General features: G+C 37.8%; 1 protein-coding gene across 2 annotated transcripts in view; it reads right to left on the bottom strand.

Annotated features, from left to right (window-relative positions):
- The window catches only part of XKR9 (XK related 9), a 157,694-nt gene that overhangs the window by 135,401 nt on the left and 5,713 nt on the right, over positions 1-16,580 (bottom strand). Inside the window, exons 1-2 of one of the 2 annotated variants that reach the window (XM_053715116.1) lie at positions 12,642-12,748; positions 1,977-2,775 (exon numbers count right to left, since the gene is read on the bottom strand). In XM_053715116.1, coding sequence (XP_053571091.1) covers positions 1,977-2,242 — 266 coding nt within the window. In that variant the 5' untranslated portion in view covers positions 2,243-2,775; positions 12,642-12,748. Of the gene's footprint in view, positions 1-1,976; positions 2,776-12,641; positions 12,749-16,580 lie in introns of those variants that run through there. The other variant, XM_053715115.1, reaches the window with a different exon arrangement.

Here is a 16,580-nt window from a genome sequence, read left to right as displayed (position 1 = left end):
GAGTGAGGAACCGGGGACGCCGGTCATCAAGGAAAAACAATCCTTGCTTCGTTTGAGTGTAAATTTGTAAATGTTACCTAATACCATACCTCTTACTACTTAGTTAGTCAGAGACACTCACTCTGTCAGTGTGAAATCCAAAGTGGAGGGTACAGGTGCGGTGGCCACCGCAGCAGCAGAACCAGCCAGGTACAACTACTGGTCAGTGCCAGCCATGGGGGGCTCTCTGAGTGGCTGTTGTAAACTATGCAATGGGAAGGCAACTGATCAAGCACAAGACTTGGAGGGTGGAGGCTCAGACTGCCAGTCACAGCCGGTCAGTGTTCTTGCCAGAGGATCTTGTAACTCTGAGCCTGAGATGGGGGCTGGGAGGCTGCCCTATTTGGGAACCACTGCACTACACTAAACAATCACATGGTCTACAACAGGGACTATCCCATTTATAAATATCTACACAGTCTAACCAACTAGATGGTTAGGTAGGTATATTTATGGCAACAATGGGCTCATTTCAATTAATCAGTAATCCCTTGAAAATGGAATGACAGGTTTTCAAATGCAAGCCCATTTAAAATGGTTTGAAATCCAACAATTAACAATCATACAGAAAACAGTTTTTCAAAGGATTCTTTTACTTTTTTTAAATTCTGGAACAGTTGAAAAACCAAAGTTTTCTGTTTAAATGCAATTTCTTGGCAGTGTGCACTGTTTTAATTTTAAGTTAAAGTTCTTACACATATTGACTGCACACATTAATAAACCAAGTTGTGTTTGTTTTTTAATGAAAGTAGAAAAAGTTCAAATAACATTTTGTTTTTTTAATGATGGAAATTAAGACATAAATTTAATGTTCTAAATGTTCATTTAGTGATATAATTAAGTTTTCAAAGGTTTAACCTCTTCACTACTGTGTATTTCACAGAAAAACATGCCAAAATTAGTGGAATTTTTTTTAGAAGTTTTGACACCACTGTATAAACAGAAATTGAGCCTTTGTTTATCTAGGAAAACTATATTTTGTTTGGGGGGGGGGTCATAAAAAAACTTTCAGTGGATGACAAGTTTCAACTAGCTATTATCGCATTCCACAAAAACCTGTTTTCCAACTGTAAAAAAAAAGGTCTTTTATCTGCAGCTATGTCTAAAATGATGCAATGTGATAACTCATTTGGTATAGCAAAACTACCTAAATTCTCAAAATTGACCCCCAATACTATATATTAATTATTAAAGTAGACAACCCAAGGTATTGATCTAGATCCATTGTGGTATATTTCTAGCCACCATTTGACAGTCAAATGCCATTATATTTAAAAAAAAGTTATTTTTTCCCCAAACTTTGGCTTTCAAACTGAAGTTATTTACACTCAAATATTGTAGTCATAAAACAAATGGTTGTAAAAGCTTCTTGGTTCTTTTTCTGTAGTTTAGGGATACCCACCTCACCTCCTTCAAGCAATCATAGTGTAGGACCCACATACCCTAAAATGTTCTCCTTTTTTGTAGTGTAGTGACCGGTCCTTCCCCCTCCCTTACCAAAATGTTTCCCTCCTCCTGCGATGGACTGCTCACTCACCTCCCTCCCAAAACTCTCACAACACCACCGCATCCGACATTGACAAAATCAGTGCTCCCTTACCATATGAAGGCAGATAGCTTCTGTCCCCAGCTGTATGTTTTCACTGTCAAAGCAAACAGCATAGGCTGCAGCATGAGTTAAACATAGCTGCTTAATCCGACCAAAGTTTCTAGCGATCCAGAAAATGAAGTTAAGAAGCAGCAGTCGGAAGACCGTCGCTCCTTAACTTGATTAACACCCCCTGCTAGCAGCCGATTGGCCGCGAATGTGCAGGGGGGTGGCATTGCATAAGCATTTCTTGTGAAATGCATGTGCAATGTTTACGATTAACTGGTAAACAAATAAAAAAAAATAATACAATGCCCCTTTAATAGCCATATAATTTGTGTTAACTTACCTTAATATGGTTCCAGCAAGAAAAAGATGAACAATTAGAACCCATTTCAAACTTCTCTCCTCGGCACAATCATCTTTAAACCACATATAACTAAAAACTTGAACTATAATTGTCGAAAATAACATGAAAAATATGGTGAGCAAACCAAAAAGGTAAAGTTCTTGCTGGAAATATTTCATGGCTATCCAGAAATCTGCTCCGATGTCAAACAAGAAGGTAAAAATTCCAAATATTGTCGTTATAAAATTCCATCTGGTAAAACTCATGCTTTTCTTTTTTCTTTCAGATCACTGGTACCAAAAAGTGTCAATAATTCTGCTTGACATTCTGTTATTACTGCACTGAACATATTTGAAATGTTCAGTGTTTATTTTTTCTTTGAATTCCATATGAATCTTTAATTGATCCATGTTTAACCCGTTTGTGTGAAAGTAATCTGTAAGTTTCTTCACAAAAATAATAAAATCATGTTTTTTTTTAGCTATAGAACATATTCATTTGGTAAATAAAAATATCAACAGTGAAAGATTTAAATAACCCGCATTAGCGTGTATTTTCATTTTTTTCTATTGAAAAACTAGGTTATTTTGCAGCAGAACCAGTTGGTGGCTTCTTAAATTTCACAAAATAATTTTGATTTGTCCAGTCAGTCAGGAAGTTAGACAACAGTTCACTGCGCATTACTTTCACCAGATTGGAGATGTCAAGACCATTATGTTCTGAGACAGGAGAAGCAATGCTGGTAATTAGTTGTTCGTGCAGCAGTATATGAAGTACAAGGGTTGAACTCCCCTTTGTCCTAAAGGAAGAAAAACACTTTTATAACATAAAAAAGCATATCTTTTTTTAAATGCATTATCATATCTGTCAACTTTCAGAATGCTAAATATATGTCAAACTGTATAACTGTAAAAAGTTGACAAGAATATACAGTTGTGCTCATAAGTTTACATACCCTGGCAGAATTTATGATTTCTTGGCCATTTTTCAGAGAATATTAATGATAACACAAAAACTTTTCTTTCACTCATGGTTAGTGTTTGGCTGAAGCCATTTATTATCAATCAACTGTGTTTACTCTTTTTAAATCATAATGACAACAGAAACTACCCAAATGACCCTGATCAAAAGTTTACATACCCTGGTGATTTTGGCCTGATAACATGCACACAAGTTGACACAAAGGGGTTTGAATGGCTATTAAAGGTAACCATCCTCACCTGTGATCTGTTTGCTTGTAATTAGTGTGTGTGTATAAAAGGTCAATGAGTTTCTGTACTCCTGACAGACCCTTGCATCTTTCATCCAGTGCTGCACTGACGTTTCTGGATTCTGAATCATGGGGAAAGAAAAGAATTGTCAAAGGATCTGTGGGAAAAAGGTAGTTGAACTGTATAAAACAGGAAAGGGATATAAAAAGATATCCAAGGAATTGAGAATGCAAATCAGCAGTGTTTAAACTCTAATCAAGAAGTGGAAAATGAGGCGTTCTGTTTGATAACATACTGCATTCATCTTGCCATCAATTCTGACCAAATTTCCGGTGCCTTTGTAGCTCATACATCCCCAAAACATCAGCGATCCACCTCCGTGTTTCACAGTAGGAATGGTGTACCTTTCATCATAGGCCTTGTTGACTCCTCTCCAAATGTAGCGTTTATGGTTGTGGCCAAAAAGCTCAATTTTGGTCTCATCACTCCAAATGACTTTGTGCCAGAAGGTTTGAGGCTTGTCTCTGTGCTGTTTGGCGTATTGTAAGCGGGATACTTTGTGGCATTTGCGTAGTAATGGCTTTCTTCTGGCGACTCGGCCATGCAGCCCATCTTTCTTCAAGTGCCTCCTTATTGTGCATCTTGAAACAGCCACACCACATGTTCTGTATTTCACCTGAAGTTATATGTGGGTTTGTCTTTGCATCCCAAACAATTTTCCTGGCAGTTGTGGCTGAAACTTTAGTCGATTTACCTGACCGTGGTTTGGTTTCAACAGAACCCCTCATTTTCCACTTCTTTATTAGAGTTTGAACACTGCTGATTTGCATTCTCAATTCCTTGGATATCTTTTTATATCCCTTTCCTGTTTTATACAGTTCAACTACCTTTTCCCGCAGATCCTTTGACAATTCATTTGCTTTCCCCATGACTCAGAATCCAGAATCGTCAGTGCAACACTGGATGAAAGATGCAAGGGTCTGTCAGGAGTCCAGAAACTCATTGACCTTTTATACACACACACTAATTACAAGAAAACAGATCACAGGTGAGGATGGTTACCTTTAATAGCCATTCAAACCCCTTTGTGTCAACTTGTGTGCATGTTATCAGGCCAAAATCACCAGGGTATGTAAACTTTTGATCAGGGTCATTTGGGTAGTTTCTGTTGTCATTATGATTTAAAAAGAGTAAACACAGTTGATTGATAATAAATGGCTTCAGCCAAACACTAATCATGAGTGAAAGAAAGGTTTTTGTGTTATCATTCATATTCTCTGAAAAATGGCCAAGAAATCATAAATTCTGCCAGGGTATGTAAACTTATGAGCACAACTGTATCACATAGACATTTATATGTAGAAAAGGAAGGTATTTTACCTCAAAATGTGTTCAGCTCACAATAGTAAGTGTTCAGTGAACAGTTATATTTCAGCTACTGTCTAACTATAGGTTAAAAAAAAAATAACCAATCAGCATCAGCTGAGGTGATGTTTTGCTTTGGTGAAATCTCCAGAGATTTCATAGTAAACTTATTTAAACTGAGTAGGAAAATAAAATGACTGTGCCTGCACATGCCAGATCCATGCTTCCCTGCAAGTGCCGGGACTAGCATTCTGATTAGCTGCTTTAAGTTCCTTTACAATGAGAAGTGGCTACTCAAGATTTGAGGTAAAATATCTTCCTTTTTACATAGAGACAATCAGGTGATATTTTCTGGTCATTTTTTTACAGATATGCTGCATCACTTTTGAATGCTTCAACATTTGGATATCATGTCCCTTTAAGTATTCTTGGGAGGTTGGTAGGGTTGCCACATCAGCCATGTTTTCCTGGACACTTATGAGTTACACATGCTGCAGGGTGTGCAGGGAGGAACATGTATTGTGTTTCTGGACAGCACTATTCATATTCCTCCTTGCACACCCGGCAGGATGTTTAACTTATAAGTGTTCTGTATTTTAAGGGACAGGTGGCAACCCTAGGGGTTGGTGTAGCATGACATGTGGCATGACCTTGGCAGCACACAGATCAGTGATGCTGCCCCTTTTCAGATGCCAGTAGTACATTTAGAACAAAAATTTAATTTTTTAAAAGGATATGAAACCCAAAAATGTTCTTTCGTGATTCAGATGAAGCATGAGAGTTTAAACAACATTCTAATTTACTTCTATTATCAATTTTACTTTGTTCTCTTGGTATCTTTTGCTGAAATGCAGGGACATAAGATCAAGAGCGTGCACATCTGGGGCAATAAATAGCAGCAGTTTTGTAAGAAGATTTTCTATTAGCAACTAAAAATAAATATCAGCACTATTTCCTGCCATGCACTGATCCAGACACCTACCTAGGTATCTCTTCAACAATATCATAGAATATCATGCAAACAAAGCAAATTTGATGATAGAAGTAATTTAGAGACGATTTTACTTGTAGTATAAAATTTGCTTCATTATCTAAGTATCCTTTGTTCAAGAGTAAACCTAAGAGCTCAGGATAGTGCATGTTTATTTAACATTCTATGGCAACATGTTTGTAACAATGTATAGCACAAACATTTTTGCAAACGCTGCTGCCATAAAGTGCTAAAGACACAAGCATGCTCCTAAGCACCAATGAGACTACCTAGGTTTACTCTCGAACAAGGAATACATTAGATCAGACCCCTGGCCTGCAATCCCTCTGTCAGAAACATAAGATTAGCAAATAGATAACATTATTGCAAAACTGCTGCCACATAGTGCTCCAGAAATAAGCAAGCTCCTAAGCATATGTCCCAGCTGTTCAATAAAAGATACCAAGAAAACAAATAAAAAATGAAAATAGGTATAAATTTTTTTTTAAATTACATGCGCTATCTAAATCATGAAAAAAAACTATCCCTTTAAACATGATGCATGGGAGTTTTCAAGAAGGAAAAAAGAAGAGTTAATTGGGCCCAGCTGTCACACTGCATAGCAGTCAGACAAATATTTTATATGCAGCATATTCGTATCCATTGTGAAGGGGAGGGTGGGTTTAATTATTTCCTAAAGACCTGGAGAACAGTTAATTCTGGAGACTCTTAACTAAATTCTGGAAGCCCCATGCTATGACCATGATAGAATAAAATAAAGAAATGTAAATATATACATAATTGTTTTTCCTAGCATACGTCCATAAAAACAAACTGATCATTTCATTTATGTGTTTGAATAATGCAGGAAGTGTCCTCTCATAAAGTGCTTAATGTACAAGAAAAAATAGATATACAGTATTGCTATTCCAGTTGCAAGCGGCTAGATTACGAGTTTTTGTCAGTAAGGCTTGCGGCTCTAACGCTCCTTTTTTTTTCCACCGCTCCCTTAAGCCAACGCTGGTATTACAGGTTTTTTTAAACCTGGAGTTAGCCGCAAAAAGGTCAGCGTAGAGCAGAATTTAGCTCCACATCTCATCTCAATACCAGCGTTGCTTACGGTAGCGGTAAACTGGCTAAACGTGTTCGTGCGCGATTTCCCCATAGGAAATAATGGGGCAGAGCTGGCTGATAAAAAACCTAACACCTGCAAAAAAGCAGTGTTCAGCTCCTAACGCAGCCCCATTGTTTCCTATGGGGAAATAAAAAATATGTCTGCACCTAACACCCTAACATGAACCCTGAGTCTAAACACCCCTAATCTTACACTTATTAACCCCTAATCTGCCGCCCCCGACATTGTCGCCACCTGCATTATACTATTAACCCCTAATCTGCCGCTCCGGACACCGCCGCCACCTACATTATACTTATGAACCCCTAATCTGCTGCCCCCAACATCGCCGAACCCTACATTATAGTTATTAACCCCTAATCTGCCCCCGTCGCCGCAACTATATTAAATTAATTAACCCCTAATCTACCGCCGCCACTATAATAAATTTATTAACCCCTAAACCTAACCCTAATACCCTGCTAATTTAAATATAATTTAAATAAATCTAAATAAAATAACTACAATTAACTAAATTATTCCTATTTAAAACTAAATACTTACCTATATAATAAACCATAAGCTAGCTACAATATAACTAATAGTTACATTGTAGCTAGCTTATGATTTATATTTATTTCACAGGCAACTTTGTGTTTATTTTAACTAGGTACAATAGTTATTAAATAGTTATTAACTATTTAATAACTACCTAGCTAAAATAAGTACAAAATTACCTGTAAAATAAATCCTAGCCTAAATTACAATTACACCTAACACTACACTATCATTAAACTAATTACCTAAACTACCTAAAATGAATTACAATTACATTCAATAAACTAAATTACGGGAAAAGAAACCCACTAAATTACAGAGAAAAAAAAATGACAAGAAGTTTAAACTAATTACACCTAATCTAAGCCCCCTAATAAAATAAAAAAGCCCCCCAACATAATAAAATGCCCTACCCTATACTAAATTACAAATAGCCCTTAAAAGGGCCTTTTGCAGGGCATTGCCCCAAAGTAATCAGCTCTTTTACCTGTAAAATAAAATTACAATACCCCCCCAACATTTACAACCCACCACCCACACACCCCTACTCTAAAACCCACCCAATCCCCCCTTTAAAAAACCTAACACTACCCCATTGAAGATCACCCTACCTTGAGCCGTCTTCACCCAGCCGGGCACAAGTGGTCATCCGATGGGCAGAAGAGGACATCCAGACCGGCAGAAGTCTTCATCCTATCCAGGCAGAAGAGGACATCCAGACCGGCAGAAGGCTTCATCCAAGCGACATGTTCTATCTTCTTCCATCCGACGAGGAGCGACTCCATCTTGAAGACATCCGGCGCGGAGCATCCTTCCAGCACGACGGACTAACGACGAATGACGGTTCCTTTAAATGATGTCATACAAGATGGCGTCCCTCGAATTCCGATTGGCTGATAGGATTCTATCAGCCAATCGGAATTAAGGTAGGAAAATAGAATGCAAGGTCAATTCTATTGGCTGATCCAATCAGCCAATCAGATTGAACTTCAATCCGATTGGCTGATTAAATCAACCAATCGGATTTTTCCTACCTTAATTCCGATTGGCTGATAGAATCCTATCAACCAATCGGAATTCGAGGGACACCATCTTGGATGACGTCATTTAAAGGAACCGTCATTCGTCATTAGTCCATCGTGCTGGAAGGATGCTCCGCGCTGGATGTCTTCAAGATGGAGTCGCTCCTCGTCAGATAGAAGATAGAAGATGGATGAAGCCTTCTGCCGGTCCGGATGTCCTCTTCTGCCCGGATAGGATGAAGACTTCTGCCGGTCTGGATGTCCTCTTCTGCCCCATCGGATGACCACTTGTGCCCGGCTGGGTGAAGACGGCTCAAGGTAGGGTGATCTTCAAAGGGGTAATGTTAGGATTTTTTTAAGGGAGGATTGAGTGCGTTTTAGAATTCGGGGTGTGTGGGTGGTGGGTTGTAATGTTGGGGGTGTATTGTAATTTTATTTTACAGGTAAAAGAGCTGATTACTTTGGGGCAATGCCCCGCAAAAGACCCTTTTAAGGGCTATTTGTAATTTAGTATAGGGTAGGGCATTTTATTATTTTGGGGGCTTTTTTATTTTTTAGGTGTAATTAGATTAAACTTCTTGTAATTTTTTTTTCTGTAATTTAGTGTGGTTTTTTTTCGTAATTTAGTTTATTGAATTTAATTGTAATTAATTGTAGGTAGTTTAGGTAATTAGTTTAATGATAGTGTAGTGTTAGGGGTAATTGTAACTTAGGTTAGGATTTATTTTACAGGTAATTTTGTACTTATTTTAGCTAGGTAGTTATTAAATAGTTAATAACTATTTAATAACTATTGTACCTAGTTAAAATAAATACAAAGTTGCCTGTAAAATAAATATAAATCCTAAGCTAGATACAAATGTAACTATTAGTTATATTGTAGCTATCTTAGGATTTATTTTATCGGTAAGTATTTAGTTTTAAATAGGATTAATTTATTTAATTATGTTAAATTTATTTCGTTAAATTTAAATTATATTTAAGTTAGGGGGGTTAGGGTTAGGTTTAGACTTAGGTTTAGGGGTTAATACCTTTAATATAGTAGCGGCGACGTTGGGGGTGGCAGATTAGGGGTTAATAAATGTAAGTAGGTGTCGGCGATGTTAGGGCAGGCAGATTAGGGGTTAATAAAATGTAACTAGTGTTTGCGAGGCGGGAGTGCGGCGGTTTAGGGGTTAATACATTTATTAAAGTGGCGGCGATGTCCGGTTGGCAGATTAGGGGTTAAATAATTTTATTATAGTGTTTGCGATGTGGGGGGGGGGGCCTCGGTTTAGGGGTTAATAGGTAGTTTATGGGTGTTAGTGTACTTTGTAACACTGTAGTCAAGAGTTTTATGTTCCGGCGTTAGCCCATAAAACACTTAACTACTGACTTTTAAATGCGGTAGAAGTCTTGCCAGGAGAGGGTCTACCGCTCACTTCTTCCAAGACTCGTAATACCAGCGTTAGGCAAATCCCATTAAAAAGATAGGATATGCAATTGACGTAAGGGGATTTGCGGTAGCCTCGAGTCGCGGAAGAAAAGTGATCGGTAGACCCTCGCCTGCCTGACTCGTAATACCAGCGGGCGTTAAAAAGTAGCGTTGAGACCTCTCAACGCTGCTTTTTAAGGCTAACACCAAACTCGGAATCTAGGCGAAGGTTTTTAGTAAGTAAAAAGTGAACGAAGAGTTTTCAGTAAATAAAGTATTTTATTGTAGAGTAAATTTACAAAAATAGTTCTCAAGCACTAACACTTAGAATATATTAAATAAATAACAACATATTTATCCACTATAACCTAGAAGTGGTTATATTTTGTTCTTATAGTCATATACAGTAGCAACATAATATAATCACAGAGCTCATTTTCATATCCATACAAGCCAGAAGACCTGCTTTCTCAAAGCATTCACCAGTGTACACTATGGGGCATATGTATCAATGTGCGAGCGGACATGATACGAAGTAGCATATCATGTCCGCTGCACATCGCTACACATCGATAAATGCCAACAGCATACGCTATCGGTAATTCACATTGCAACAGCAGTTTTTGTAAAATGCTGGTGCAATGCCGCCCCCTGCAAAGCTAGCAGGGGGTGTCAATCAACCCGATCGGGTTGATTACTATCCGCCGCCTCATAGCAGGTGGACAAGTTATGGAGCAGCGGTCTTTAGACTATACGGAGCTTGATAAATATGCCCCTAAGGGGCCGATTTATCAATGTCTGTCCATCATGATACGCTGTAGTGTATCATGTCCGACAGACATCGCTGAATGCCGACAGCATACGCTGTTGGCATTTAACATTGCACAAGCAGTTCTGGTGAACTGCTTGTGCAATGCCGCCCCCTGAAGATTAGTGGCCAATCGACCGCTAGCAGGGTGTTTCAATCAACCTGATCGTATAAGATCGGGCGGATTGATGTCCGCAGCCTCAGAGGCAGATGACCAGTTAAGGATAACTGCTGTTTCCGGAAACAGGAGCATCAGGGGTCATTCGGCTTTGATAAATCGGCCCCTAAATGGCAATTTACAGTGCACCAGTGACTGTACTCACCTTGTTTTTTACATGCAGTCTGCTCTATTGGGTACAAGAATAGAAGCATAGCGTAGTTTAAACAACATATGCAAATTATAAAATGTGATTATATTTGAATTATATTTAGAAGTCTTAGTTTATAAAAAAAAATGTGGCTCTATACAGTGTAATGTTCTCTGAATGGAAGACAGTCATTTAATCCTATCTTTATATCATTCCTAATAAGTTGTGATACCGTTAATAGCCTTGGTATATTCACAGAGTAACGTTGTACTGTGCAATTTGTTTTTTTTGCATGAAGCATTTAAAACACAGTTTTACATCTTACTACATGTATTCTTGGTACACTAAAATGTCTCACAACCTACTATAACTCTAAAGTAATCATTCTGGGACCCCTGCAATTCCTTTTTATTTATATATATATATATATATATATATATATATATATATATATATATATATATATATATATATATATATATATATATATATATATATATATATATATATATATATATATATAATAATAAAGTGATCATGTGTTTTCTTTGACAAAGAGATAATGCTTGTATAATTATGGCAAAAAGCATTAAAGAGATTCAATTGTTTTGCATTAGAATATTTGAATGCAATAACAAATATTAAAGGGACATTCCGGTCAAAATTTAAATGAACATAGTTTAATTACATCTTTGAATAGAAACACATTTGCAATATACTTGTATTGGCAATAATACTTTTTGTAAAAGTTATCACTGTTTTAGTGTTAACATTTTTCTCTGCACGTGCATGTGAAGCATAGCTGGATATTCTCAGTGCACCAGCATTTTAAATACTGCAGCTCCTCAGAGCATAAGTGGGGCTTCTATCATGTGAGCAATGAACAAATTGAGTTATTACCAGATGGTACAAGCATCTTAGGCTCTCTGAGCAAGTTCCATGTTTAAAATGCTGGTGCACAGTGCATATTTAAATACACTTTTGAAACAGCTATAGCTTTTATTAGAAGCATTTTTGCTAATAAATGTATATTACATAAATGCTTCTTTTCAAAACTGAAATGCATCCATGTGGATTCCAATTTTGTCTGGAATGTCCATTTAAGCCTCTGCATTAAGTCTATAGAGGGGTTTTTTTTTTTTTTTTTTTAAATCCCAGTCATATTTAGTCTTCGACTCCAAAACCAATTTGTGAACGTGCACACTCTGAATGGTATAGCTCAAATTTATTTAAATATCAGTTTGACAGTTTTTGAGGCTGACTTAAAAACCCCTTAGGTTAAAAGGGAAGGGACATGAAACCAATGTTTTTCTTTCATGATTCCGATGCAATTTTAAATTACATTAAGTTGTTTAAAATAGTATGCTCTATCTGAATTATGAAAGAAATCATTTAGGTTGCATGTCCCTTAAAAAGATTGTTGTCAATCTGAGCTAATGTTAAGGTTATTTTGAACAACTATTTCAGCTTAACTAAACATATTCTTCAGTATGATTACTTGTGAGTTTGTTCACCTTGAGTTGCAGTAGTGAAATACAGTATAACCTTTTGCACCTTGCAATAAACACGCCCTAGTACGGTAGCGTAGTGCTCATTGTCTTTTCACATGAAAAATGAAACTGTCATTCAATTCAAAAATAATATGTTTTAATGAAGGTCCTTTATGTAATTGTGTTTATTTAATTACAAGTCTAGTCTAATATTTTGTCTAGTTTAATATCTCAATGTTAAAACAGCACAATAACTATTTAATAACTAACCTTGAACCATACAAATTTAATTAAAAAATGTACATATTTCACTCAGCTACTCTTCTTATATTTTAAATCCTTCCTAACTTTTATTTATTACAAAGTAATCTACTGCAACTAGTAAAAGAAAACCGAGATTCTTACCATCAGACTTGCTTGGCGAAAGAATGCAATTGTAAAGTAAACACAAAGCAACACAGCAGGAAGTATTAAGTGGGGAAGTTTCACTGTCAGGTTACTTTCTGCTGTCATTTGTTTCTCTGGTGACCAATATAAAGGTTCACAACTTTTTGTTTGTAAGAAAAAATATGAATTGAATGTCACATGGTATAATTAAGCAAATAGCAACAGGTTGTGTGTATTGTCCTGACCTAGAATCTTAGTGTAGGGCTTGTATAAGAAACTAATTCTGAAGAGAAAGAACATGATTTCTATGTACAATCATTATTAATAAGTTAAAACATAAAATATTAAAAGGACAAAATGTAAGTTCTATAAAGGCATATTATGTATTAACAATGAAGTATAGTGTTCATAAAAAGGCAATGTTTTTAAAACACTATTTGCTATTTCAAAGCAATCCAGGAATACACCCCTTGAGTATGTTTACACAGGGGCGAAACTACAGGGGGTGCAGAGGTCGCAGGTGCGACTGGGCCCCTGAGGGTGGGGGCCCAGCTTAAAAAAAATTATTATTTTTTTTATAATTTTTTTTTTATAAAAAACGTTAACCTACCACTGCCTGCACAGTTGCACTGATATCATGTGAGTGTGGCATGACTACAGGGGTTAGTATTTCTGTTTTACCCATTGGTGTTTATGTGTGTGTGTGTGTGTGTGTATGTATGTGACTGTGTGTATTTATGCATGTATGTGTGTGTATGTGTGGAACCAGCAAATTACAGACCTTGTTACTACAGCATGGGGGGGCAGGGGGTAAACAGTGTCACTATACAGTACCACTATATACAGTATGGGGGGGGCGGACCATGTCACTGACTACTGTAGTCACTTTATAAAGTACTGGGCAGGTAGGGTCAGGCCAGCCATCTCACCGGCAGATTACAGACTGTGTCACTAACTTACTATATACAGTACTGGGGGGGTTAAATAGTGTCACTATATATATACAGTAATAGAGGGTCAGACCATCTCACAGACTGTGGGCACAGGGTACCTCCTTTTGCAGACATGTAATCTGATTCACAATATTTTTCTGTGTTAAATGTAAAAAAAAAATGTATTAAATTCACCTTTTTTGGAGGGGGGAGGGGTGGTGGTGGGGGCCCTTCTTAGATTCTTGCACCTGGGCCCTGTGGTTTCTAGTTATGCCTCTGTGTTTACATAATCTCCTTTGCTACTGCTGTTTATTGCTTTTAAATGATACACATGGATAGTACTGAATAGTGATGTAAGACTTAGTTACCAGCATCTGGGGGAAAAAGGGACACTTTTGCAGCAGAGTCATAAAGTTAATAGGTTATGCATAATGCTCCTTTAACGTTTATAAATCACATCCTTTACTGAATACAGAATAGGAAAGTGCAAAATATTACATCATGTATTAGGTCTAAAGGTGTGACTGGGTGGTTCAAGTATTTTTGATTATGTTTAGCTTGTGACTTATTTCACTATCATGCAAACATGGGACATTAGTATGAAAATTTTAGGGAAATTGGAAGCAGAGAGACTGTGACAATCTAGCTAATACTAGATGATTGGGAGCTCTTGGCTAATCAGAAAATGAGAGACTGTACTGTCTCATTCATTAAATACCATATAAAGCATGATCCTGAGGCTGTTTATTGACATATGAGGATCCTGATCAGAATTTCCCAAGCATACATGACCAGGAGGCAAATGAAACCAGGGTTGTTCCACATGAGATGGGGCTGATTCATCCTTGGGTAGAGGTGGGTGGGCTATTTATGCACTGGGTTGTGGGTATTAATAGAGCATGGAAAGGACATTGTTAGTTGTTACCTTGCTTCACAAAGTGATAAAGTGAAACTGGGACGTTTTTCAGGTAGAGAGAATTGTGGGCGGGACAATACTCCCAAACCAACCTGCTAAATGAGAGTCAAATGGGAGCTCTGCCTGAGAGCACTTAGAGGGACAGTCAAGTCCAAAATAAACTTTCATTTTTCAATTTACTTTAATCACTAATTTTGCTTTGTTCTCTTGGTATTCTTAGTTGAAAGTTAAACATAAATAGGCTCATATGCTAATTTCTTAGACCTTAAAGGGCCACTAAACCCAAAATCTTTCTTTCATGATTCAGATAGAGAATACAAATTTAAACAACATTACAATTTACTTCTATTATTTATTTTGCTTCATTTTTTAGATATCCTTGGTTGAAGAAAAAGCAATGCACATGGTGAGCCAATCACACGAGGCTTCTATGTGCAGCAACCAATCAGCAGCTACTGAGCATATCTAGATATGCTTTTCAGCAAAGAATATCAAAAGAATAAAACAAATTAGATAATATAAGTAAATTAGAAAGATGTTTAAAATTGCATTCTCTTTCTAAATCATGAAATAAAAAATGTGGGTTTCATGGCCCTTTAAAGGCCGCCTCTTATGTGAATGCATTATGACAGTTTTTCACCACTAGAGAGTGTTAGTTCATGTGTGTCATATAAATAACATTGAGCTCACCCACATGAAGTTACCTAGGAGTAAGCACTGATTGGCTAAAATGCAAGTCTGTCAAAAGAACTGAAATAAGGGGGCAGTTTGCAGAGGCTTAGATACAAGGTAATCACAGAATTAAAAAGTATATTATTAGAACCATATTGGTTATGCAAAACTGAATGGAATGGGTAATAACATAAATTATGCTTACCTGATAATTTCATTTTCTTCCGTGGGAAAGAGTACACAGCCGCATTCATTACTTTTTGGGATATAAGAACCTGGCCACCAGGAGGAGGCAAAGACACCCCAGCCAAAGGCTTAAATACTCCTCCCACTTCCCTCATCCCCCAATCATTCTGCCAAGGAACAGTAGAAGAAATATCAGGGTGAAAAGGTGCCAGAAGAACACAACTAAGACGCCACACATAAAAAAATGCGCAGGGGGCTGTAGACTCTTTCCCACGGAAGAAAATAAAATAATCAGGTAAGCATAATTTATGTTTTTCTTCCTAATGGTAAAGAGTCCACAGCAGCATTCATTACTTTTGGGAAAACCATACCCAAGCTAAAGAGGACACTAAATGCCAAAACGGGAGGGTACAATAGGCAGCCCATTCTGAGAGCACCAAGCCTGAAACCACTACCCAACAAAAACCCTGCTTCGTCCGAAGCCGGGAAAACTTTAAAAAGGAAAGGCCCCAAGGACACTGACCAGCAGATAGTCCAGAAGCCTAGCTAGAGACCGCAAAGTCGGACTCAACTGAGCCAGGAGACACCGTCGCCCAACAGTTGGTCCCCCACCGCTCACCCCTCACTAAAGAGGGGAACACCAGCCTAAACTCCCCAAGGGATAGGGGAAGAACCGAGGGGAAACCGAAAGGTCACCACAAAATCCATAAAAGGAAAACCCCCAATAGTGAGCCCAGCTCACAAAGATCCAAATGGATCCTGACACACAAGGGGAGGCTACGCCCAGACCAAGCAGACACCAAAGGTTTAGGACCGGGCATCTAAGCAGAGAAACCCTTCTCTCAATATCGTGCAAAGTACCGAAAGACAACTGAGGACGGAGTCCTCACATCGTCAGAACTAAGAATACTAAAGTATTCAGACAAAAGAGAATGTGTAACAGACCCGGACGAAAAACCCTGAGTCAAGAACACGCAGTCATCATCAGGATGGCACAGAAAAATACTTGCTGAGAAGTAAAAAGCGGCCAGCAAGAGAACAGATTGCAAAAGAAAACTCCCAGACAGAGGGCACACTCTAGGCAATCGAAGCTGACAGACCTACACACAGGGCTCCAAAAGGGGAAGCACATAACCTCAACGAGGCCCACTGCACCCCCAAGAGAGAGAGAGGTTACACCCAAAGGTGTATGGTAACCCTGGACCTTCTGCTTGCAAGCCCAGGGAGATAGCTACTATGCCAACCTAAATC

This window comes from Bombina bombina, chromosome 5 (assembly GCF_027579735.1).
Source record: "Bombina bombina isolate aBomBom1 chromosome 5, aBomBom1.pri, whole genome shotgun sequence".
Taxonomy (NCBI): Eukaryota; Metazoa; Chordata; class Amphibia; order Anura; family Bombinatoridae; genus Bombina; species Bombina bombina.
This window is presented reverse-complemented; position numbering and strand designations above follow the sequence as displayed.